Source organism: Hemiscyllium ocellatum, chromosome 22, assembly GCF_020745735.1.
Source record: "Hemiscyllium ocellatum isolate sHemOce1 chromosome 22, sHemOce1.pat.X.cur, whole genome shotgun sequence".
In the NCBI taxonomy this organism is placed as follows: Eukaryota; Metazoa; Chordata; class Chondrichthyes; order Orectolobiformes; family Hemiscylliidae; genus Hemiscyllium; species Hemiscyllium ocellatum.
The window spans coordinates 19,044,782-19,068,117 of record NC_083422.1 but is presented as its reverse complement, the minus strand read 5'-3'; the positions used below and the strand labels follow the sequence as shown (position 1 = coordinate 19,068,117).

The following is a 23,336-nucleotide window of genomic DNA, read 5'->3' as shown; positions in this document are numbered from 1 at the left end:
CATGCACACAAGCAAATCCATAAAGCCTTTTACTCTTTCACACTGCCACGTCCTCAGAATCCCTACTAATAAAGCATCTAAAATGTATGTAATATATAATGATGACAAAGTGAAAGGCTGAGGTCCCTGTACAAATCCCTGGAGATCCTTCTTGCTTAAAATAAAAACATTTCCCCTCAGATTATTCAGACTGAATCTAGATTGTTGTGTCTGATGAAACAGTAGATTAAGAAAGGATCGTGGGAACTCCGTGGGCCAGAGTAATTAGCACCATACCCTCCACAAGGGAAACAAAGCTAGTATGGCCTGGTTGGACCAAACAGCCTACTTCCATACTGCAACTAGTGGGTTTCTAAATAGGCACTTAAACTCCTGTTTAAAAAAAATCCTCCTCTCTCTTCGCATCCTGATCAACAAATCAACTGATCATACATCTCATGTGACATCTTAGTCACAATTAGTTGCTAGAGAAAACAGACGTGAAACATTTTGAACATCCTGAAGATGGAAAATCCTTAAACAAGAATAAAATGCCCCCTCTCTGCAGTCTGACTATCAGATCAGGAGAGCTTAATCCAGATTCCAACACCTTCAATAAAATCGACCAACCATACACAAGGGGCTATGCTTCCTGCATTCCAAAACCATTAATAGTTTAATTGCATTACAATGTATTTAGTCTGGAATACTTCTCAATGCAACTGTATTCTGGCCAAGCTACACACAGCAAACCTTTTCAAATGGGACAAGAGAAAATAAAGCACCTGAATGCAGTGTTTTGTTTTCCATTTCAAAATGCATTACTTTGACCATGTTTTGTGCAAGTTTTAGTACATTACTGTCACATCCATCCAGAACATGAGACTTCTCATGAAGTCAACTGAGATCTGTCTGGGGTCACTGGATATACTTCCTGTCCAAAACGCAGATGCTTAGGTTAGAATCCCATTCTAGGGCGTGATGGTCACAGAGGGGTGTTTATAATAAACCAAAGATGTTTGATCAACCACCTGCAAAACTCTTCTAATACATTAAAACCACAAGTCAAACAAAAAATAGAAATTGCTGGAAAGGCTCAGCAGATCTGGCAATATCTGTGAAGGGAAATCAGAATTAATGTTTCAGGTCCAATGAACTTTCCTCAGGCCCGCTCTGAAGACGGGTCACCATACCCAAAATGTTAACTGATTTCTCGTCGCAGACATTGCCAGACTTGTTGAAATTTTCCACCAGTTTTGGTTTCGGTCTTCCAATATGCTATTCTTCCATAGGAGGGAGGCATCACTGGCTAGGCCAGCATTTATTACATATCCTTAGGTGGCCAGAGGGCCATTAAGAGTCATGCTGTGGATTGGGAGTCACATGTAGGCCAGACCAGGTAAGGATGGCAGTTTCTTTCCCTAAAAGAAATTAGTGAATTGGATGGTTTTTCTAACAATTGACAACGATTTTCATAGTCAGACTTCTAATGTCAAGTTTTAAATTAATTCCAACTCCACCATTCGCCATGGCTGGATTCAAACCCAGGTGCTCAGAACGTGATCTGGGTTTCTGTAATAAACAGTCTAATGACGAGACCATCCATGGCCAGCAGCAAGAGTGAGACACCCTTTCCTCCCCCCCCCCCCAAGTCAGCCATGTTTGCTGCAGAATTGTATCCCTCAAGCTATAGCTTCTGGCTTCAGACCAATGGGCTATCCTATGTAAGACAACATTAGAAATACACACAACAATGTGCTTTGTTTGCCTCATGTACTCCCTGCTCACACAAAGATACAAGATGAAACAGCAATGCAATTAGACTGAATTATTAACCATGATTCTGATTGTGCAACACTGCTGTCTTGGAGGAGATTTACTAAAACTACATTAGAAAACACTGATGTGTTTTGAAACTGTGCTGGCATACAATGGAGTTCAAATAATGAAATGAGTGAATCCCAAATCAACTGTAATCTCAGACTTGCCCTCCACCCATTTGCCTCACACTATAGAATAACCATACTCTGCAATCCAGTCAATTGTACTTTCTGGAAAATAATGTCCCAAGTATGGCTCCTATAAACAATCCCAATCCCCAGAATGTAAACAATCTTAATGCTGACATCTCCAACTATGAACTTGCTCTAGGTTTCACGACTTAATTAAAAATAAATCTCAACTCAAAAAGATTATCAAAAATAAAGAAAGGATTGAACATCAAGACCAGGCAAAAAAGCCTGTTTGCTGAAGTAGAGTTATGATGAAGAATGATCTGCAAAGTTTGCATACATTAGAATAAAACCTGTTGCTAAAAACAAACCCTATGTAGTAATATTTTATACTCAGGCCATTCTTTAAAAGTCATGGATTGCGCCATACACAAAATTATTCTGCACAGCATAAGGCTAATGTCAGAACTACAATTCAGCTTTTCTTCCCCATATGGAATTGTTTAAAAGTTCAACTGAAATGTTGGCTTTAGGCATTGCAGAAAGTTCCGTTGGCTCAGGGCCAGATCCATTCTGCACATTTAGCCAACAGTTTAGAAACTGATACACACCAACAAGGCAGCACCACTGGAGACAGCACTATTACATTTGTTCTCTGAATAGGTTAGAAGTCTGCCAATAGACTAATGTATTGTTTTTCTGATGCAACTAAGTCAGGCCAAAATTAGAGAGTGAGAAAAACTGAGTGGGTGCTATTGCGTAAAAGCTCGGAAGAGACTGCTTCATCATCTTGTATTCCCCATGTTGAAGGGTGTGCCCGAAGCTGTTGCTAGGTTACTTGCACATGGTTTTGCATTTCCAAGATTACAGCATTGTTGCAATTTTACTCAACCATTCAGCTTCTTTGGAGGTGTTGTCGGGTGGTTATCTCCTTTTCCACCTATCCACTCCACCCTCTCCTCCCTGACCTATCACCTTCATCCACTCACCCATTGTACTCTATGCTACTTTCTCCCCACCCCCATCCTCCTCTAGCTCATCGCTCCACTCTTTAGGCTCTCTGCCTTTATTCCTGAAGGGCTTTTGCCCGAAACGTCGATTTTGCTGCTCCTTGGATGCTGCCTGAACCGCTGTGCTCTTCCAGCACCACTGATCCAGAATCTGGTTTCCAGCATCTGCAGTCATTGTTTTTACCTTTTAGGGCGGTTAGTTTACCCTCGCTCTTGAAACTCTAATTGTCACCAGCTGGACTGTTAATTTAGCCACAGACGTAGTTCAATTCTACTTCCTGAACTAAAAAAGTTAGTGACTGATCAGACGCCTGACACCACTGAGCACCATTGTTTAAAAAGGCATTTCAAGCCCAGAGGCACGTTTTAACAGGGACGAGAGCAGGCTCAAAATGTTTAAAATTACTGTAGAATCCCCATCTCTGCAGATTCAGTTTCTGCAATTTCAGTTATCTGCAGCCCGAAAATATTACATGAAATATTCCAGAAATAATTCTAGGGGCTGCCGGAGAGATAAACTTTACCATTTAAATGATAGGGAACCCTATTATCCTTGGTTTCGGGCATCTGCGGTAGGTCTTGGAACCTATTACCCACAAATAAGGGGATCACCTAGATATTGAAAGGTGAGGAGACTACGAGACAAAGAAAAAAAAAGTGCTCACTGTTGCATTTCCATACCCAGGTATGGAAGAAGATCAATGCATTGTTTCACAACCCACAATTTGCCCCACCCTTAAGGATCAGCACCTCTCTGTGGCCACAAAATGTGATGACTAAGCTTGCAACAAAAACTATAAAGATAGCTAATGTTAACATGCAATTTAAAAAAAAAGTTGAGGTGGGGATGTTGCAGCATTATACTCAAGTATTATAATTCAAAAATGACCTGTGCTTACAAAAATCAAGTTTGAAAAATAAACTAATAAACTTGGTCTATGAACTCAGACAGCACATTCCTTTATTAAAATAAAATGGAGGTGGAGGAAGGGATTAATATTAGAGCATCAGTCGTGAAGACGTTCAGCATTCCAGGGAAATGAAGGAATTTGGAAAAGGCAAAGAAAAAGTTGCAAGATAGATAGGTCATAGAACAGTTAAGGAGGAGCACTTGATTGAAAGTAAAATTGGAAAACAAAAATAATTTGGAGATAACGTTAGAGCACAGTGTAAGATTATTGGTCCCATTTTAATGCAGCTTACACAAAGCAATATGTTCACTAAGTTGTTCTTTCTGACGAAAGTGAGTGCCACTCCTGGATTGCAGAACATGCCTCTACAAAACAGCAAACAATACACAACCATAGCCCAGAATTCCTCTGAACGCGTTGCAGCTGGTACAAGACAGACTAGCTGTCATGACGTTAGCTGCCGAGACTTTAAACACCCTTCAGAAAGTCACCATTTCTTCAATAGAAATGTGAACACTAAAAATACTATTCAACTCGTAATTTTCATGTTTCTCAACAAATCGTTGGAAAGCTCCCCTCCTAGCACTTTGAGGTTTTGATATTTTTACCTGAAGAAATTAGCAATGGACTGAATTAAACTGAAGCCAGAAGGCGGCTTTGCAAAGATACTTGTGCATAGAACGTGTTGCAACTCCTCACTCCTAGCCCAACCTACAACCATCAAGCAAGTTCAAGTTGGTTCCCAAGCTGAAGCTCTCTATTACTGTGAAAAGATTCTCTTCACAAAACTCAATTCACCAGACTCCTGTAACTTACTATGGAACAGATTGAATTTCAGTACAGGAATCAGGGATATCCTGTCATAAAATTAATTTTAAATACTGGAAGGGTTACTCAGTGACTAATAAGTCAAGAATGTCTGATGTTAACATTTCCTCCCAGCCTCCAGCAGATGCTAATTTCAGGCAGAAAAGTAAAGGCCTGTTGAATAAAGCAAACTTTAATATTTGACTGGACTTCTTCAAAGAATGAGCTCCTACCAAATTTACTGACCATTACAGAACTCTATCCTCTTCATGTTACACAAACTCCTTTGATAATCCACTGAAAATTTCATAATTTAAGAATCAAAACAGCTTTGAGTTGAATGCCAAGTATATTTAGTTAATTTGCACAGACTCTAGAGTGGCATCTAACCACAGTTTAAGTAACATTATGTGTTAGCTTCTTGTATATGAGAAGCAAGTTATTTCAAAGCTTCAAGTCATCAAAAGGCGACAGATGTTTTAAAAACAGGTCAGGTGGGGAGAAACTTCGAACAAAAAATTGCAAATGAAAAAAGGGAGAGAAAATCTGAAGGATAATGGGATCAAGTCAAGATTCAAATTGGGAAGAAACTGGGGCACAACGTGAAGTGAGCTTGAAGAGTTCATGGAAGTGTAAGAAATTTCAGCAGGAGAACAAAACAACAAGATGCAAAACAAGATTCTGAGTAATAAGTGGAGTCTTAACAGGAATTTCAGCTCAAACTCAAACATTGTGATAATTAAAGTATGGGCTAAGGGCTTAACAAATATATAAAAAAAAAGGAGATACACATTTGGTAGAAATAACAGCTGTTTTGCTAAGTGATTACAAGATGATTATGTAAAAAGTGTTTTGACTGATAGTGAATTCACTAAGTTTAAATTAGCCCTCTGCACACTTTTCATTGATCCATACATCAGACACCATTAATGAAACTCTTTAATCTATTGCTTAATGATAATATGGTCATTTATGCTGCACAAAAATGATAACACCTAGAGGAATCAACACCCATTTTACTTGCATATAAAGAATATTAATAAAACAACACTGCTAAAGTACACAAAAAAAGGAGACACCCTTCAGGCAGGTAATGTCCCTTTAAGACTAAACACTTGGAACCAAATGCTGATATATATTCAAAGTTAAACACCAAAACAAAATTTGCTAACACAGCTACTTGTGTTAATAGAATGCATGATTTTCACATTAATTATTTCTTTTGAGAAAGAAACAGGAAAAAAGCTGTTGTATGGTTATTAGAATTGAGTGAATGCCTGCTCAAAAGAAAGTTTTTAGAAAAAAAGGAAGCAGTGAGTTTATGAGGGGAAGTTCTGAATACTCAAGTCAGCTGTAGGCTCAGCCACAACACACGCATAAAAGCTTGAGTTAAGAGTTGAAGGCATGGGGCATAACAATACATTGGGACAGCGGTGCAGTACTGATGAGCAGAGCTGGAAATGGGAGTTGACACTTTTTGAATGGGCCAGAAAGAACAAATGCCCAACACCCCATAGACAACAGACAGCAAGGAGACAGTGGAGAAATTAAATATTAAATTAAAAAACACAAAAGCCAAGTCCAAACCCAATGTGGCCACAGAGTAAAATATTAATGAGAAAATAAAGGAGTCACTTTGATGAACTTTGGAGAATGATGTTTGCAGATGTAGAAGCTGAAATTATTGCTGTCGATGTATGAAAATAACATGTAGGTGTGGAAACAAGTAAAGGTGTGCTCCAGGAGAAGCTTAGACTTTGATCCTGCCCCACTACCTGAAGGAGGAGTAGTGCCCCAAATGCTTGTACTTCCAAATAAGCCTGTTGTTGCGTGATCTTTAACTTTCTGCCACGAGCAGCAGTGGAGGGTGGTGCGGCCAATTGGAGGTGCAGTGGGACCTTTCTGAGCCCGGAGGCTCAGGGTCATGTATTACCTCTACCAGAGGTCTGTGCTCATACCTGAGCAGGTTGATTAGTAAATACCGGAAAGGAGCTGAATTTTCAGTTCCTGGTTTTCCTCAATTAATCATCAAAAATGGAATAATTCCTCGGTTCTCTGGTTTAATATTTGTGTACAAATTAGCTGAAATGCTTTACAGTAGCTATTCACTAAAACATTGTCAAGTAACTGCAAAATTCCTGAAGATGTACAAGACATTTCATAAGCACACGTTCTTTAAAATGACAGAAAAGTTGGAGAGATATTGAAGAGGAAGATAGATTGAACTAGGTGAAGAGATATTGGTGTTTTGGAAGGGAGCAAACAACTTCCTGAGCAAAGCAGCAACTAACGATCTAAGTCCTTAGGTCTAAAGACAGTCAGTAGGACAGAGATTGAGAGATTTCAAGAGCATTCATGGAAGTGAAAGCAATAAAAAGGGAAGAAAGTTTATACAGACAAAGAGGAATAAAAGTGTATGTCAAGTGACTCAGGTCTGAGGTGAAGGGATGCATCCAAACCCTCAGGTTTAGTGATAACGAGGGTAGATTGGGACAGAAGATTACGGTTTGAAGAGGCATGGGTCATGAAGAAAAAAAAAACTATGGTTTGTTGGAGACTGGTCGTGATAAGAGGAGTGGGAAGGTGATTTGGCTTGATAATGCTAAACATCTTGACTTGGTCAAATGCCTTGTGCACTAACAAAATAGTTTGATGGCATCTTGATGCTTAACGTAAGCAAAAAAAAAATTGATAAGACTATTTATCTACCTCCAGTAATATGAAAACAGTAGGGGAAGTTGACAAAAATAACAAGGGGACTTAACTGAAAATTAGGAAGTTCTTACAGCATGCAACAGGTGGAGGTAGACAAGTTGCTCCGAGGTTCTGGACTAACCAGCAAGAGGAAGCAAAACAAAACACAAATTTAAAATCATCTTTAGGGTAAAAGACAGGCTACTGAAGAATGGAAATGAGGAGGAATTTCTTCAGAGGGTGTGAAGCCCAGAAGGACTAAAACTCAACACTGAACACATTAAAGACAGAAACTGATAGATTGCAAAGACTAACAACAATAGTATGGGGATAGCATGTGATAGTGACATTGGAGTGGATGGTGGAGCAGGCTTGGAGACTTCCTGATCCCATGTTCTGAGCTGGCAATGAGAAGACAGCTGTTTAATAAGTGGACAACAGTATTGTTGAGATTAGAGGTAGAGGGCAAGAGTATTGGGAACTTGACAGCTGGTGGGGGAACTAGGAACAAAAGAAAACAAAGGGTGGTGAGAATGGCAGAGGATGTGAAAGGAACAGGAAGTGATCAGAGCATTGATGTAGTCACGGGTGTGGTTTAAAAAAATATTAGGCTAGGAAAGGCAATGTCTTAGTCATTGAGCTGAATACATTAGGTTTTCATACAAATTTAAAAACCTGAAAAATCACAATGCAAAGAGCAAGAACTGTACACTGTAGGAACAGGCCCACCAAACCTGCACCAATTCCAATTCTTATGTCAACCCTCTATGTATTCCCCATATGCAGTTTCTATCCCTCGTCACCTCCCACTTGTGTCGATCAAGATACACCTTAAATGTTGCTAATGTGCCTGCTTCCACCACCTCCATTGGCAGAGTGCCAGACACCCAACAGTCAAATTTTCTCTGCACTTTCTCCTGACCTTGAACCTGTGCCCTCTTGTAGTTACGCTTCCACCCTGGGAAAAAGCCTCCGACTATCCACCCTGTGCCTTTATCAGGTCACCCCCTAGCTTCCATCCTTCCATTGAAAAAAAACAAAAACATTTATCCAACTTCTCCTCATACCCAGCAACATCCTGATAAATTTTTACTGCACCCTCTCCAAAGCACCCACATCCTTCTGGTTATGTGACGACCAAAACTGCATGCAATATTCCAAACGTTACCTGCTATACAGATGTAACTTGCCAACTTGGACAATTGATGCCCCAGCCAATGAAGACAAGTAAGCTGTATGCCTTCTTAACCACCTGTGTTGCCACTTACAGGGATCTGTGGACTTGTACACTCAGATCTCTCTGTCAATGCTCCTAAGGGTTCTGCCATTTATTGTATAATTTGCACCTGAATTTGAACTTCTAAAATTCATCGCACATTTGCCCAAATTAAACTCCATCTGCCAAAAACTGCAATTCCACCAATTTTGGCATCATCTGCAAAATCAGATCATCTACATTTTCCTTCAAATCATTTACATTTGCAAAAAAAAGGTCCCAGGACTGATCCCTGCACAAAACCACAAGTTACTGTATCAGAATCCATAGTGTGGAAAGGGCCATTTGGTCCAATAAGTACACACCAACCCGCTGAATAGTAACCCAACCAGAACCATTGCCCTTAGCCTATTATGCTACATTTACCCGTAACTAATGCACCTAACCTACACATCCCTGAAGTGCAGGCAATTTAGCATAGCCAGTTCACCTAACCTGCATATCTTTGGATTGTGGGAGGAAACTGGAGCACCCAGAAGAAAATCAGACATGGGAAGAATGTGCAAACTCCACACAGTCACCCAAGGCTGAAATTGAACTCAGGTTCCTGGAGCAGTGAAGCAGCAGTGCCAACCACCAAGCCACCATGCTGCTCATTCTGAAAGTCACCCTTCTACCATGACTCTCCATGAGCAAGCCATCTTTGTATCTATCTAGCCAGCTCACCCCAGATCCCATGAGACTATGTATCAGCCTGCAGTGAGAAACCTTACCAAAGTCCACGAAGACAACATCCACTGCCCTTACCCCAAATAATTCTGGTCACCTCAAACAATTCAATTAAGCTGGTGAAGCAAAACCTTCTCCACACAAATCCATGCTGCCCATCACTAACAATTCCAGTCACTTCCAAATATAAATAAGTTCTCTCAGTATCTTCTCCAATAGCTTCCCTAGCACCGACATCAAGTTTACCGGCCTTTAATAATCTGGATTATCATTGTTTAAGAAAGGAAACCAAGGAACATTGTCCATTCTCCAGTTCTCTGGAACCTCGCTCAAGGTCAAAGAGGATGCAAAGATATCGGTCAAGGCCCCAGCTCTTTCCTCTCTTGCCTCCCAGTTTCCTGTGATAGATTCCATCCAGCCCTAGGAATAGGTCTACCTTAATACATTTCAAGACACTCAACACTTCTCCATTACGTTAGCCTACCCAAGAGTACCCTCTCACCTTTCCCCAACCTCAAAATCCCTCACATATCTCTTTGGTGAGTACCAATATAGAGTATTCATTAAGGATCTTATCCATTTCCTCTGGCTTCACACACAACCTCCATTGTTTGAGTGGACACACACACACACACACTTTGCAATTCTTCCTGCTGGCAAAGGACATTTCATAGCCTCGTTTGGCCCTCCTATCTCCGGTTTGAGCTCCTTCCTACTTTCTCAATATTCGTCAAAGACTTCGTTTTTAGTTGCTTAGATCTTAGGTACGCTTTCTTTTTCCCCCTGCAATGTCAGTTCTCTGTCTCAATTCCAGGCACTGAAGATTACTACCAAGACCATAGGCATAGTAAAGCATGGCTATCTTAGCTACTGTGAAGTAATCAACGCTAATTTAGAAACATGTCAGTTTGAATTATGCAGTCAGCAGCCATGCTCACTAAGCTTGAAGGCAACTCCCAACCTTCATGACATGGATCTCACCTTTCATGACCATTTCAATATTCTATGAACAGGGACATAATAGAAAAGCCCGCAAAGCAGGAATGGACTACAGATTAGAAATCAGGTGACTCAAGTAGGTTAACACATGGCTGGAGCAAGCAGGACTTGAACCTGGGTTTTCTGGCTCAGAAATGGGACACTAACATTACATCACAAACGTATTTTTTCCTGAAAATGAATTAGAGACCAAGTCAACAAGATATCCAGGTATCCAGCAACCAGGATGTCAACCACTAGGATAAGCAGCTAAGTCATATGAACTCTCAGACAAACGACCAGGAAGTTAAAAACAACAACGGTCCTGCAGCTTTTAAAATTATATTGAGAAAGGCGTAGCATTAGAAAACGGCAAAAATAAATTTGAAAAAAAATCAAAAAAGTTAAGAAATGGAACTGAGTGGTAAAATCTGACATTCTACATAATTCATTTGACCAGGTCAGAGAGCTTTTTCTGAAGAACTATATCCATTGTTTAAAACTGTCACACATTATTTCAACAATTTGCAACTTTCTTCTGTTTTAACAGCAAAACACAAAAGCAGAACTTGTCAACAAGGTGATGATTTCCAAGTGATTTCAGCAGTACACCCCACAGAGCAAAACCACATATTCCATGTTTAACTATTCACAGAAAATCACCGAGGCTGAAGATTTGTAGCTATGGAGAGAATAGTAGTAGTTGGGGTTGTTTTCCTTGGAACAGAGAAGGCTGAGGTATACAAGATTATGGGGTAGAGATAGCGTAAACAGGAGGGATCTGTTTCCTTTTGTGGACAGTTCAAAAACCTGAGGTCACAGCTCCAGGCTAAGTGGCAGAAAGGTTAAGGTGAGAAAAAGCTTTTTTTTTAAAAAGTCTGTCAAAGTCTTAAAAGTATCTGGATCTTCACCTTAAGTGCTGTAAGCTGCAGAGCTATGGGCAGTGTGCGGAAAGATGGATTAGAAAGGATATCTCCCAGCTCAAACCAAATTATTACAGTCGATAGGCTATGTTGATTTTAGTTACACAGCAAAAAAGCAATACAAAATGTGAAATTTGTCAATTGTTTCTAATTGACGAGAAGCTTATCTTTTTCAAAAGAAAGCATTTTGTACTTATAAAGGAACGCAACAATGTTCCTTTGAGAAGCAAAACTTATATCAAGCATGCCACTTAGCTCAAAAGTACTTTGGGGAACACTTCAACATTTGGCCACATTTGCATTTACACTAGACTAGAAAAATAACATTAGAAATAAATAAAATTGAAATGAAAATACATACTTGTCTTTTCCGATTGTCTCATAGTCCTTAACCACAACAAGAATTGAAGAGGAGACATTTAGAGCCTGTCCCTTCAAATCAAAATCAATTCTCTGCAAGTAGAAAATAAAGGTAATGGTCACCTGTGTTAGTCCCTGGTAACATCTCTTTAGTTTAGAATCATCCTCAAAATTAATAAATGCTGAATAACTGATGTTTGAAACACAAGTATTGAACTTTAACAGCATTAATGGTATACTTAACTCCAGATTAAGTACTATTAAATGTTTTCTGGTGGAGTGTTTTTCCTTAATTAAAAACCTATTTCAGCAGATTTATTTTTGCTAGTTATACTCTAAATGATAGAGAATTCTTATATTAAAAAAAAAGCACTAGACCAGACTGCAACATAAAATTGCACCCAACTGTAATAATGTAAATATCTACTGGATTGCAAGATTAGATTTGATCCTTCACATGACTTTGCAATGTGTTACTTTTGAAGGTTAATTTAATCTAAGCACTCTTACCTCATTCCAGACGGGGTTCAGTTCATTGTCAATTGACTTGGTTTTTTTCTTTTCATCTAAAGAAGAATTGAAAATGTGTCATACTTGCTTGTTGTTTACGTAAAGCATGCCATGTTGCGTTCCCAATTTTAAAGAAGTCAATAATGAAAAAGACATGTCAAAAGTGATCTTTATGAGACTCACCAATCTTATACCACTTTCCATAAATGTAAGGTATCCAGATTATTAGCACTTTGGCAATAGACTCAAACAAAGCCCATTTGTGTCCCAGTTACAATAATTACTTCATATTCCAGTACAGAAGCATGTAACAACACAACTCAGCATGTTAATTTGCTCCTATGTAAATAATTCCATTCAATTTTAGCTGGCCTAACTACTTTGAACAAGTCTCACTTAGGAATTCTACTATATTCGACGAATGAGAGGAAATATGTTGGATAGGGGGCAATAAATCTTTATTACCAATCTGGGAATCAGACTAGCCTCAAATGTAATTTATACACATTGTATGCAAACATATAAAAATGCTTTCTGATTTAATTAATTTTCTGCACTAACATTCACATCTCAGCAGTCAGGTACACTATTTATTAATAAAGTTAAACCTCAGACACTAGCAGGTTAGACTTGGAAGACATGTTAAAACCTTCACATATGTAACCAGGAGGCAGAACAGTTATATTACCACAGGAAGCTGAACATTCCAGCTGATTTACCAGGGGAATGACCACCGAACAAAGGCCTAATAAATCACATGATAATTTATAAATGCAAGAAAGCAAGACAAAGGCAAACATTTGTTTCCTGAGGAAACCTTCATTAACTTCGACAGGCAAACTCTTTTATGCACATGAATAATTGCTTATTTTGATTCTTTCATTTCTATAAACTATATTCCCAGCAGCAGGTAGACCGAATCTTCTCTTCTGGGTATACCTACCCTCAAGTTCTGCTCATCTCGGATGGAATTTCCATTTTAATCTTTTGGCTTGTTCACCTTCAATGTTTTCTATTTCCTTTCTAGTATTTGATTAAGTCTTTACCAAAACTCACTTTACAGCCACTTTTCCTTTCCAAGTGTCTCTCTCTGGCTTTGCCTTACTCCATGCAAATTCCAACCAGAGTCACAGAGCTGTACAGAATGGAAACAGACCCTTCAGTCTCCGTCTTTGCTGTTGAGAACAGCAAATCTCTGACTTTATTGTGTAGAATGAATGCATGGCTGAGGAGCTGGTGTATGGGAAAGGATTCACATTTTTGGATCATTCGAATCTCTTCTGGGGTAAAAGTGAGCCGCCGTACAAGACGTACAGATTGCACCTGATTGGAAGGGAACTAATATACTGGCAGGGAGATTTGCTGGTGCTGCTCAGGACGATTTATCTTAAGGTGGGCAGGTGGGACCCAGGAAAATAGTAAGGAAAGAGATCAATCTGTGACTGGTACAGTTGATAAAAGAAGCAAGTCTAACAGTCAGGGCAGGCAGGGATGAAGGAGAGAACAAGGTAGGACTGATGAATTAAAATGCATTTATTTCAATGCCCCACAGGGAAGGAAGATGAACTCAGGGTATAGTTAGGAACATGGGGCTGGGATATCATAGCAATTACAGAAACATGGCTCAGGGATGGACAGGACTGGCAGCTTAATGTTCCAGGATACAAATGCTACAGGAAGGACAGAAAGGGAGGCAAGAGAGGAGGGGGAGGGGGAGGAGCGTTTTTGATAAGGGATAGCTTTACAGTTGTAAAGAGAGGATATTCCCAGAAATACATCTAGGGAAGTTTTTGGTTGGAATTGAGAAACAAGAAAGGGATGATTACTTTATTGGGATTGTGGTATGGACCCCCTAATAGTCAGAGAGAAATTGAGAAACAAACTTGTAAGGAGATCTCAGCTATCTGTAAGAATAGTATGGTTATGGTAGGGGATTTTAACTTTCCAAACATAGACTGGGACTGCCATTGTGTCAAGGGTTTAGACGCAGAAGAATTTGTTAAGTGTGGACAGGGAAATTCTGATTCAGTATGTGGATGTACCTACTAGAGAAGGTGCAAAACTTTATCTACTTTTGGGAAATAAGGCAGGGCAGGTGACTGAGGTGTCAGTGGGGGAGCACTTTGGGGCCAGCGACCATAATTCTGTATGTTTTAAAATAGTGATGGAAAAGGATAGACCAGATCTAAAAGTTGAACTTCTAAATTGGAGGAAGGCCAATTTTGACAGTTTTAGGCAAGAACTTTCAAAAGCTGATTGGGGTAGATATGCACAGGTAAAGGGACAGCTGGAAAATGGGAAGCCTTCAGAGATGTGATAACAAGAGTCCAGAGGCAGTATATTCCTGTTCAGGTGAAAGGAATGGCTGGTAAGTATAGGGAATGCTGGATGACTAGAGAAATTGATGGGTGATTAAGAAAAAGGAAGCATATGTCAGGCATAGACAAGATAGATTGAGCGAATCATTAGAAGAGTATAAAGGCAGTAGGAGTATACTTGAGAGAAATCAGGAGGGCAAAAGGGGACATGAGATAGCTTTGGATTCTCCTATTTGCCAAAGGGTTTTTACAAATACATTAATGACAAAAGGGTAACGAGGGCCCCTCAAAGATCAGCAAGGCAGCCTTTATGTGGAACCACACAAGATGGGGGAAGATACGAAACGAGTTATTTGCATCAGTATTTACTGTCGAAAAGGATATGGAAGATAGAACGTAGGGAAATAGATGGTGACATCTTGAAAAAAATGTCCATATCACAGAGGAGGAAGTGCTGGATGTCTTGAAACACAGTGGATAAATCCCCACCAGATCAGGTGTACCCTAAAACTGAGAAGCTAGGAGGTGATTGCTGAGTCCTTTGCTGATATATTTGTATCATCGATAGTCACAGGTGAGGTGCTGGAAGACTGGAGGTTGGCTAACATAGTGCCACTGTTCAAGAAGGGTGGTAAGGACAAGCCAGGGAACTATAGACCAGTGAGCCTGATGTCGGTGGTGGGCAAGTTGTAGGAGGGAATCCTGAGCGATAGGTTGTACATGTATTTGGGAAGTCAAGGACTGATTAGGGATAGTCAACATGGCTTTGAGAGTGGGAAATCATGTCGCACAAACTTGATTGAGTTTGTTTGAAGTAACAAAGAGGACAGAGCTGTGGACATGATCTATATGAACTTCAGCAAGATGTTTTACAAGGTTCTCCGTGGCAGGCTGCTTAGGAAGGTTAAATCTCATGGAATACAGGGACAACTAGCCATTTGGATACATGGCTGGCTCAAAGGTAGAAGGCAGAGAATGGTTGGAGGGTTGTTTTTCAGACTGGAGGCCTGTGACTAGTGGAGTGCCACAAGGATTGGTGCTGGGTCCACTACTTTTCATCATTTATAATAAATGATTTGGATGTGAGCCTAAGAGGTATACTTAGTAAGTTTGCAGATGACACCAAAATTGGAGGGGTGGACAGTGAAGAGGGTTACCTCAGATTACAACAGGATCTTGATCAGATGGGCCAATGGGCTGAGGAGTGGCAGATGGAGTTTAATTCAGATAAATGGAAGGTTCAGCATTTTGGGACAGCGATTCTTAGCAGGACTTACACACTTAATGGTAAGGTCCTAGGGAGTGTTGCTGAACAAAGAGACCTTGGAGTACAGGTTCATAGCTCCTTGAAAGTGGAGTCGTAGGTAGATAGGATAGTGAAGGCGGCGTTTGGTATGCTTTCCTTTATTGGTCAGAGTATCGAGTACAGGAGTTGAGAGGTCATGTTGCGGCTGTACAGGACATTGGTAAGGCCACTGTTGGAACAGTGTGCGCAATTCTGGTCTCCTTCCTATCATAAGGATATTGTGAAACTTGAAAGGGTTCAGAAAAGACCTACAAGGATGTTGCCAGGGTTGGAGGATCTGAGCTACAGGGAAAGGCTGAACAGGCTGGGGCTGTTTTCCCTGAAGTATCAGAGGCAGAGGAGAGACCTTAGAGGTTTAAAAGATCATGAGGGGCATGGATAGGATAAACAGTCTCTTCCCTGGGGGTAGGGGAGTCCAGAACTAGAGGGCATAGATTTAGGGTGAGAGAGGAAAGGTATGAGACACCCAAGGGCCAAATTTTCACAGGGTACGAGTATGGAATGAGCTGCCAGAGGATGTGGTGGAGGCTGGTACAATTGCAACATTTAAAAGGCATCTGGATGGGTATATGAATGGGAAGGATTTAGAGGGATATGGGCAGGTGCTGGCAGGTGGACTAGATTAGGTTGGGATATCTGGTCCAACTCTTCCATGCTAACCAAAGGGCCTGTTTCCGTGCTGTACATCATTGTAACTCTTTGGCTCTATGTCCATGTCGGCCAGGTATTGTAAATAAATCTAGTCCCATTTGCTAGCCTTTGGACTACATCCCTCTAAACCCTTCCCACTTCCTCTGGCAGCTCATTCCATACACACACCAATGCGTGACAACATTGCACCTTATGCCCCTTTTCAATCTTTCCCCTCTCACTTTAAAACCGTGCCCTCTAGTTCAGGACTCTCCCTGTGGGGAAGAGACTGTCTATTTACCCTACAAGGTCATCCCGCAACCTCCAACACTACGGAAAATAGCCGCAAGCCTATTGCTCAAACCCTCCAACCACGGCAATATCCTTTAAATCTTTTCTAAACCCTTTCACAGCATCCTCCCTATAGAAGGGAGACCAGAATTCTATAGTATTTTAAAAAAAAGTGGCCTCACCAACGTCCTGTACAGCCACAACATGACCTCAACTCTCATACTCCGTGCATCGATCAATAAAAGCTGACGGTCCGTCCTTCAAATATTTCCAAGACCACAAGCATCTCAAATCATGCAATGCTCCTCAGACAGTGGTTCTTGCCACATCAAGATCCACATGCTGTACCATGCATCACTAACGTACATTTAACCTCTCTCCAAGCTGTCCTTGTTCAGTTTCCTTGGTTTCATTCGATGCTTTCACTTTTTCCCCTCATTTTTCATTTCAGGTGTTAAGGAATACAAGATTCTAAATCTCTCAGGTACCCAACACCCCCTGACTGCACCCCTTCCTCCAATCCCTCTTCTTATCTGCTACTCATTAAAAACTCTGACCACCTCCTCTCTTGAGCAATCTGTGCTCAGCAAAGAACTTTAATTTTATCCCATTACAACCCTCACCCTGATGAATTTTGGACATGACATGCTGAACTTATCTTCCATTGCCTTTACCTCTGTGCCCTCTTTGGGAAGAAGTCTTCTCCTTGCTCCACAGACCCTTTTACCCAATTCTCCACCCGTGCCCGCTCCCCCCATGCCTCTTAACTAGACTTTATCTCGAGTTGTTGATGTGACATTGACCACTAATTTCTCTGCACCCCTTGCCCATTCTAATCTGTCTTCCTCTGAACTTGGTGCACTCCATTCTCTCATTTCTAACCCAACTTTTATCAAAAACTTACTGACAAGCATTGCGCTGTTACCTCTAATTGGTGGAGGCTGCCACCAAAATCTCATTTCCTCATCTTCCTCTCAGCCATAACCCCACTGAATATTAAGTTGTTGCTAGAACAGTGACCTCACTTCCTCTGGCAATCTCCCCGCCTTCAGCTTCCCAGATCCCCAATCCTACATTGCACCCTTCAAGCTTATTTTCAAAACAAAACACCTACCCTGTAGGACCATGATTTCAGCCTGTCTCAGCCCCACTGAACTTATTTCATTATTTTAACTATTTTATCACTTTCAGTCTCTTCCCATTTACATTCATAAATTTGTCTGGAAGCTTTATCCTGGTCCATTTCTCCATTATTCCTGTGCCATCATAGAAACTGCAAATCTCACCATGTCACTTCCTCCCTCTTCACTGTCCAAGGGTGCTAAAACACTTTCCAGGTGATGAAGCAGTTTAGTTGTACTCCTTTCAATCTACTCCACTGTGTTGTGAGCAGTAGATATAGTCTCCTCTATAGTGGGGAGACTGAAAGCAAGCAGGATGGCTGTGGAACATCTCCTTAACATCCATAAGGATAACAAGACCACACCCCACCCCTAGTCCTTTGCCATTCCAATAAACTACCTTGCTCTCATGTTGACATTTCCATCCTAGGCCTATGGCAGTGTTCTAGTGAAGCCCATCACAAGCTGAAGGAACTGCAGTTCATTTCCCATTTTGGCATTTTGCAACTTTCAGAACATGACCTCTGTCATCCATATTGACTATAACCCCAACTCCTCCTCCCCCAGTAGCTAGTCTGGGCCTTGGTGGCATTGCTCTCAGTTGAGTGGACCCACTTTCTCTTTTTCACACCTAGTTTAGATCTCAATTTCATCTTTACCACCATTAGCATTTCCTTTGTCTTTTGCTCTAGTTTCTCTCACCATGTGTTCCACTCAGTCCTCTGCTCTGCACCACAAATACAAAAATGCACCGTAGCAAACGAAAGCCAAGGCCCGATCTGTTTGGAAGATTGATCATCCTTTGATCAGCACATGCAAAACCTATCAGCGTCAATATTCTGAGATGTGCATATGGAGGAATAGTTTGGAACTAAAGGGGAACTTTAATAAATATGTAACAAGTATGTGTTTGTTTTGTTTAAAGAAGTTTCCACATGCAAGTTCTTTTAAAAAAAATCTGCAAAGGTTTACCACATCTACTGTGCCTGGGGGGCTCCATGAAGAATAAAATTAGTAAAGAATGCTCCTTGTAAATTCAAACCCAACTGGAAGAGAGCCGGAAGGCATCATCATCTGATCCAAATTATAACAGATCTATCTTCGTTCAGCTAATGCTTATCCCACTAAAATTTATTTAATAAAAAAATGGAGATTTATTTGAATCAAAAGGATCACTTCAATTGTTATTCTCAGCTGTTCTCACTTGATGTTGTGATATACTGAAGTACTGCTAGGGGAATGGCCTAGTAGTATTCTTGCTAGACAATAATCTTGGGTTCCATATAATGCCCTGGCACTTGGTTCAAATCTGTCACTGCAGAATAAGAATTCAATAAAAATTGAAGCATTGCTCAAGGATTCTTGTGCTGTGATGGTATCCCTACTCGTGAGCCAGGACACCCAAGTTAAAAATCCCTCCTACTCTGGATTGTGTAAAAACATCTTGGAATAAGTTGATTGGAAAAAAAATAAAAAGCAATGCTCGATTAGGACATTCAGATGTAAGTGGCAACATGTTGTTCAACACCTCATCCAAATCACTGGAAATGGAATAAATATCACTCTGCTCACAAACTGAACGGAGGCCATGCATACATTGAATTCAACAATGACCCTATAAATGACAAATTTAAAATGTGCTTAGTTGGAAAAAGATTTAGTTTTCAAATACCTGAAAAAAGGTAGAATTTAATCTTGGGCAGGATTGAATAAATTGCCTGTTATTTGCCCAACATTATTTGCATTGAAGTCAACAACTTCAAAATGTTTAAAGTTTGTAGGTGACAAGCTTTCAACTTTAGAATTGAAACAAAATGGAATCAGGAATAGGCCATTTAGCTCCATCAAGCTTACTCTGCCATTATGATCATGGTTGATCGTCCAATTCAATAGCAGGTTCTCGATTCCCTCACCCTCCCAAACCATTCAACCCCAAGTGCTATACCCAATTCCTTTAAATTATACAATGTTTTGGCAACAACTCAAGCAGTAAATACCACAGACTCGGCATACTCTGGTTCAAGAAATTTCTCCTTATCTCAGGGCTAAAATGGTTTACCAGATATGGTTAATCTGTGACCCCTGATTTTGAACTCACCCAACATCAGGGATACCTTTTCAGCATTTATACCCTGTATACAACCCTGTTAGAAATTTAGAGGCTTCGAGGAGTTTAGAAAAATGAAGTGGGCCAAACTCCAGTGAATATATTCCTAACCGATTCAATCTCTCCCTAAACATCAGTTCTGCCGTCCCCAGGATCAATCTGGTAAACCTCCGCTATACTTTATAGCGACAGTAGCAGCATCCTTCCTCGGACGAGATCAAAACTGCACACAATATTCCAGGTATGGTCTGACCAAGGTTCTGTACAATTCCAGCAAGACATCCCTGCTCCTGTACTTTAATCCTCTCCCTATAAAGGTCAACATATCATTTAGCTTATTTACCACCCGCATGCTTACCTTCAGTGACTAGTTACAAGGGTACCTAGGTCTTGTTTCACTTTGACCTCTCTGCTTTACAGCCAGATAATCGGTCTTCTGTATTTGCTATCAAAGTGGATAACTTCACATCACAGATTGGACAAAGGCTTAGTAGACACTCATTCAACTTGTCCAAATCACAGAAACATCTCTGCAGCCTCCACACAGTCCACCCTTCTCAACTGTAAATTTGGAAATTCAGTCCCCATCTAAATCATTAATATATACACTGCAAATTGCTGAGTCCGAGCACTGATCCCCATTGGTCACTGCCTACCATTCAGAAAGAGATCTGTTCGTTCCTTCTCATTTCCTGACTGCTAACCAGTATTGTCCCAGTCAGTACACTATCGCTGGACTCACATTAATTTCTTAGTTGCGGCTTTGTCAAAAGTTTCTGAAAGCTCAAACTACAACTGGCTCCCCTTCAGCTCCACAAGTTCAATCCTCAAAAGAGAATTCCAGTGGATTTGTCAAGCATGCTCAATAAACCTTCTGAATCCAAGTTATTTGAGACATTGACAAAAGTTACAAACTGATGGAGGAACATCACACACGGGTCCTGTATATTTATTGGAGACCAGAACCATTACGGTCAAGTTAGGATTGGACCAGGGGATTGATAGATTGGTTGTCTCAGAATATTTCTTCACTTGGGATTCTGTATTTAACAGAAATGTTTTCAACAATTTTACCAGTGTTTAGTTTTAGGATAAGCTTCATGTAAAGTTTTAATTATAATTAAATGTTTCAGATCACCAAAAGAAATCAGGGACTGGTTATTAGTGAAAGCATTGCATTTTAAATTTTAGAAGATAATACACATGGATACTTAATTATGAACCAGGGTCAATTCAGTCTCTCAAAACAGTCCTGAAGAAATACATAACTTTTGTAAAACTCTCAAAAGTATACACATAAATCATTCGTTTGATTGAAACAAAACCCTTGGGAAGTTATGTAATTAGCATTTATTCAATTTTTCCTTCCTATTAAATAAATTTCAGCAAAATAAGAGTTACATGTTTGCCCATTACCCTTTCACCTTCTCCCTTTCTCTCCCCTCCCCTCAAACTAACTAACTTATTCAGATACATGGCAAACTGAAGGAGGGGCGCAGTGGGCTTCAGTCAAATAAGATTCAGTTCCAATTTCATAATAAGACCACATAACTCCAGTAAGGGAACAAACGCAGCAACTTGTTGATTTGCTGTTCCTTTACCTGAGGCAATTGTCACAGCCAGGTGGAGATTAGTTCACTGACAGACCAGGACATTCATCGTCACAACTCAGCATAAAAGTAAAATGTTTGCAGTGACAGAGGAGGGAGAAAAGATCTGCCCCCACCACTTAAATAAAACACAATCCTAGCTTTCCACTGGATAAACCCGGAGGAGTGCTGTTGCTGGCGGAGTCCTGCTTGTTTACATTACAATGAGGACAAAACAAGTCTGACAATAGCAGGCCTACAATAAAATTAGACAGGGTTACAGAGAAGTGAGAAAGAAAGGAATCTACAGTACTGGAGCTTTAGCTTCTCATTTGTCATGTACAACCCACTGTGGTAGTCAGGACTACATTAGACCTATTCGTTTATCTCGAGATTGAATTCATGCTGTACCAGTGTAAATAAAAACTGTGCAAACTTTTCCCAAGCCCCTTAAAAAGTGTGTTACGAAAACAAAGGCGTTAGAAGGTCTGTTCCAAAGTTATGTCGGATTTTTAACCAGAGCAACCCTAAAAGAGAAGTGAGTCATTCTATAGGAACGAACTTCAATTTCCAAGCTTAAACTTTCCGATGAACAAAAAAAAGAGACGGCCACACCTTAAAGCAACATGAATTCAATAGAGAGCTTGGTACTGGATTTGAAGGAGAGGTTGTAGGGCTAAAGGAGACAGTGGTGGTTTTAAACTCTTCTGTTTACATTCTACGACGAAAAGCAGGAAAATCAATGCCTGAGATAAGTTAAAGCAGCTTGGGTTGGAGGGGCGAGTATACTATTTCACTGGACATCTGCAGCATAAGCAACGAGCAGCTACTAAAACAATCTTTTTAACCATAGCAATTTACAAGGAGATTAAGTTTTAAAAGCTACCCCACCCCAGCACTAACAACGGTGCTGCAGGTTTGTAAAAAGACATGTTTGGTGCATCGCTCGGTTTCATCCGAAAACACTCACCTTTGAAAGTGACCGACGCTATGGGGTCGGGAGTTCCAAATTTTGAGTCAGGAAGGTTACTGGCGGATTCTACTACAATTCGCAGCATCTCGAAATCCCACAGCTGCAAAAAACTTACAGCAACTGAACTCAGGCTGACATCTTTAACGTACTGTCAGCTTCGCCAGCAGCGAAGGGGGAACTGCTGACTGAGTGAAGCCTCTTTTGGCGAGAGATGGAGCAGTTCAGACGGATTGGTTACCACACCTGGAAACCAATACCTGCGTCACTTCATAGAGGCTAGGACCGACAAAGAGACAAGAGAGCTTATAATTGGAAAGGAACCATTGCCAAGGAGCGCGAACGTGAAAAGAAACTTGGTAGAAATAGTGGGAAATGCATAGACACGCCTCAGGGAAGCGAGCTCCAAGCGTCACAACTGAGCAGCGATTGTTTTTGGTAAACCCATATCATGTGTCCCAATAACTACCGGCAAGGTCAACCAGTTAAAACCAAGCCCTGTCTCCCCCACCCTGTGAGAAAAAAGGTGGAGGTTAATTCAGGTTCAGGTTACAACCAGACTCTCCTTGGCTTTTCCAAATCTGTAAGTAGCTGAACAAGATTGGTTACTTTCACGAGTTAATCACCACCCCCCTCTCTCTGATCAGGTTAGAAATCGGCCCATTTTCTGCACAAAACCAACAGCACGATAAAATACTGATTTAATGAAATCACAGCCACTGCGGAGACCAGTTCGGCACTCATTTGCCGTTTCACCTCAAAGGGAGGAATCTGAGATGAATGGCAGTGATCCCAACCAATAACATCAAGAAAAAAACATTTTAATTTTTTTCCATTGTTAAGACTATTATTGATAAAGTATAGATGTTTACTGATTACAATAAGTAGCATTTGTGTACTCAGGTCACTAACAAGATTAACAAATGCCGCAAACG

At 40.5% G+C, this 23,336-nt stretch overlaps 1 protein-coding gene across 5 annotated transcripts in view; it reads right to left on the bottom strand.

The window, feature by feature from the left end:
- Positions 1-22,826, bottom strand: part of LOC132826230 (myoferlin-like) — a 229,815-nt gene extending 206,989 nt beyond the window's left edge. For 3 of the 5 annotated variants that reach the window (XM_060841913.1, XM_060841914.1, XM_060841915.1), the window contains exons 1-3: positions 22,402-22,825; positions 12,070-12,125; positions 11,561-11,652 (exon numbers count right to left, since the gene is read on the bottom strand). In XM_060841913.1, coding sequence (XP_060697896.1) covers positions 11,561-11,652; positions 12,070-12,125; positions 22,402-22,489 — 236 coding nt within the window. In that variant the 5' untranslated portion in view covers positions 22,490-22,825. Of the gene's footprint in view, positions 1-11,560; positions 11,653-12,069; positions 12,126-22,401 lie in introns of all 5 variants that reach the window. The other 2 variants (XM_060841916.1, XM_060841912.1) reach the window with 1 other exon arrangement.
- Between the last annotated feature and the right edge of the window lie 510 nt (positions 22,827-23,336).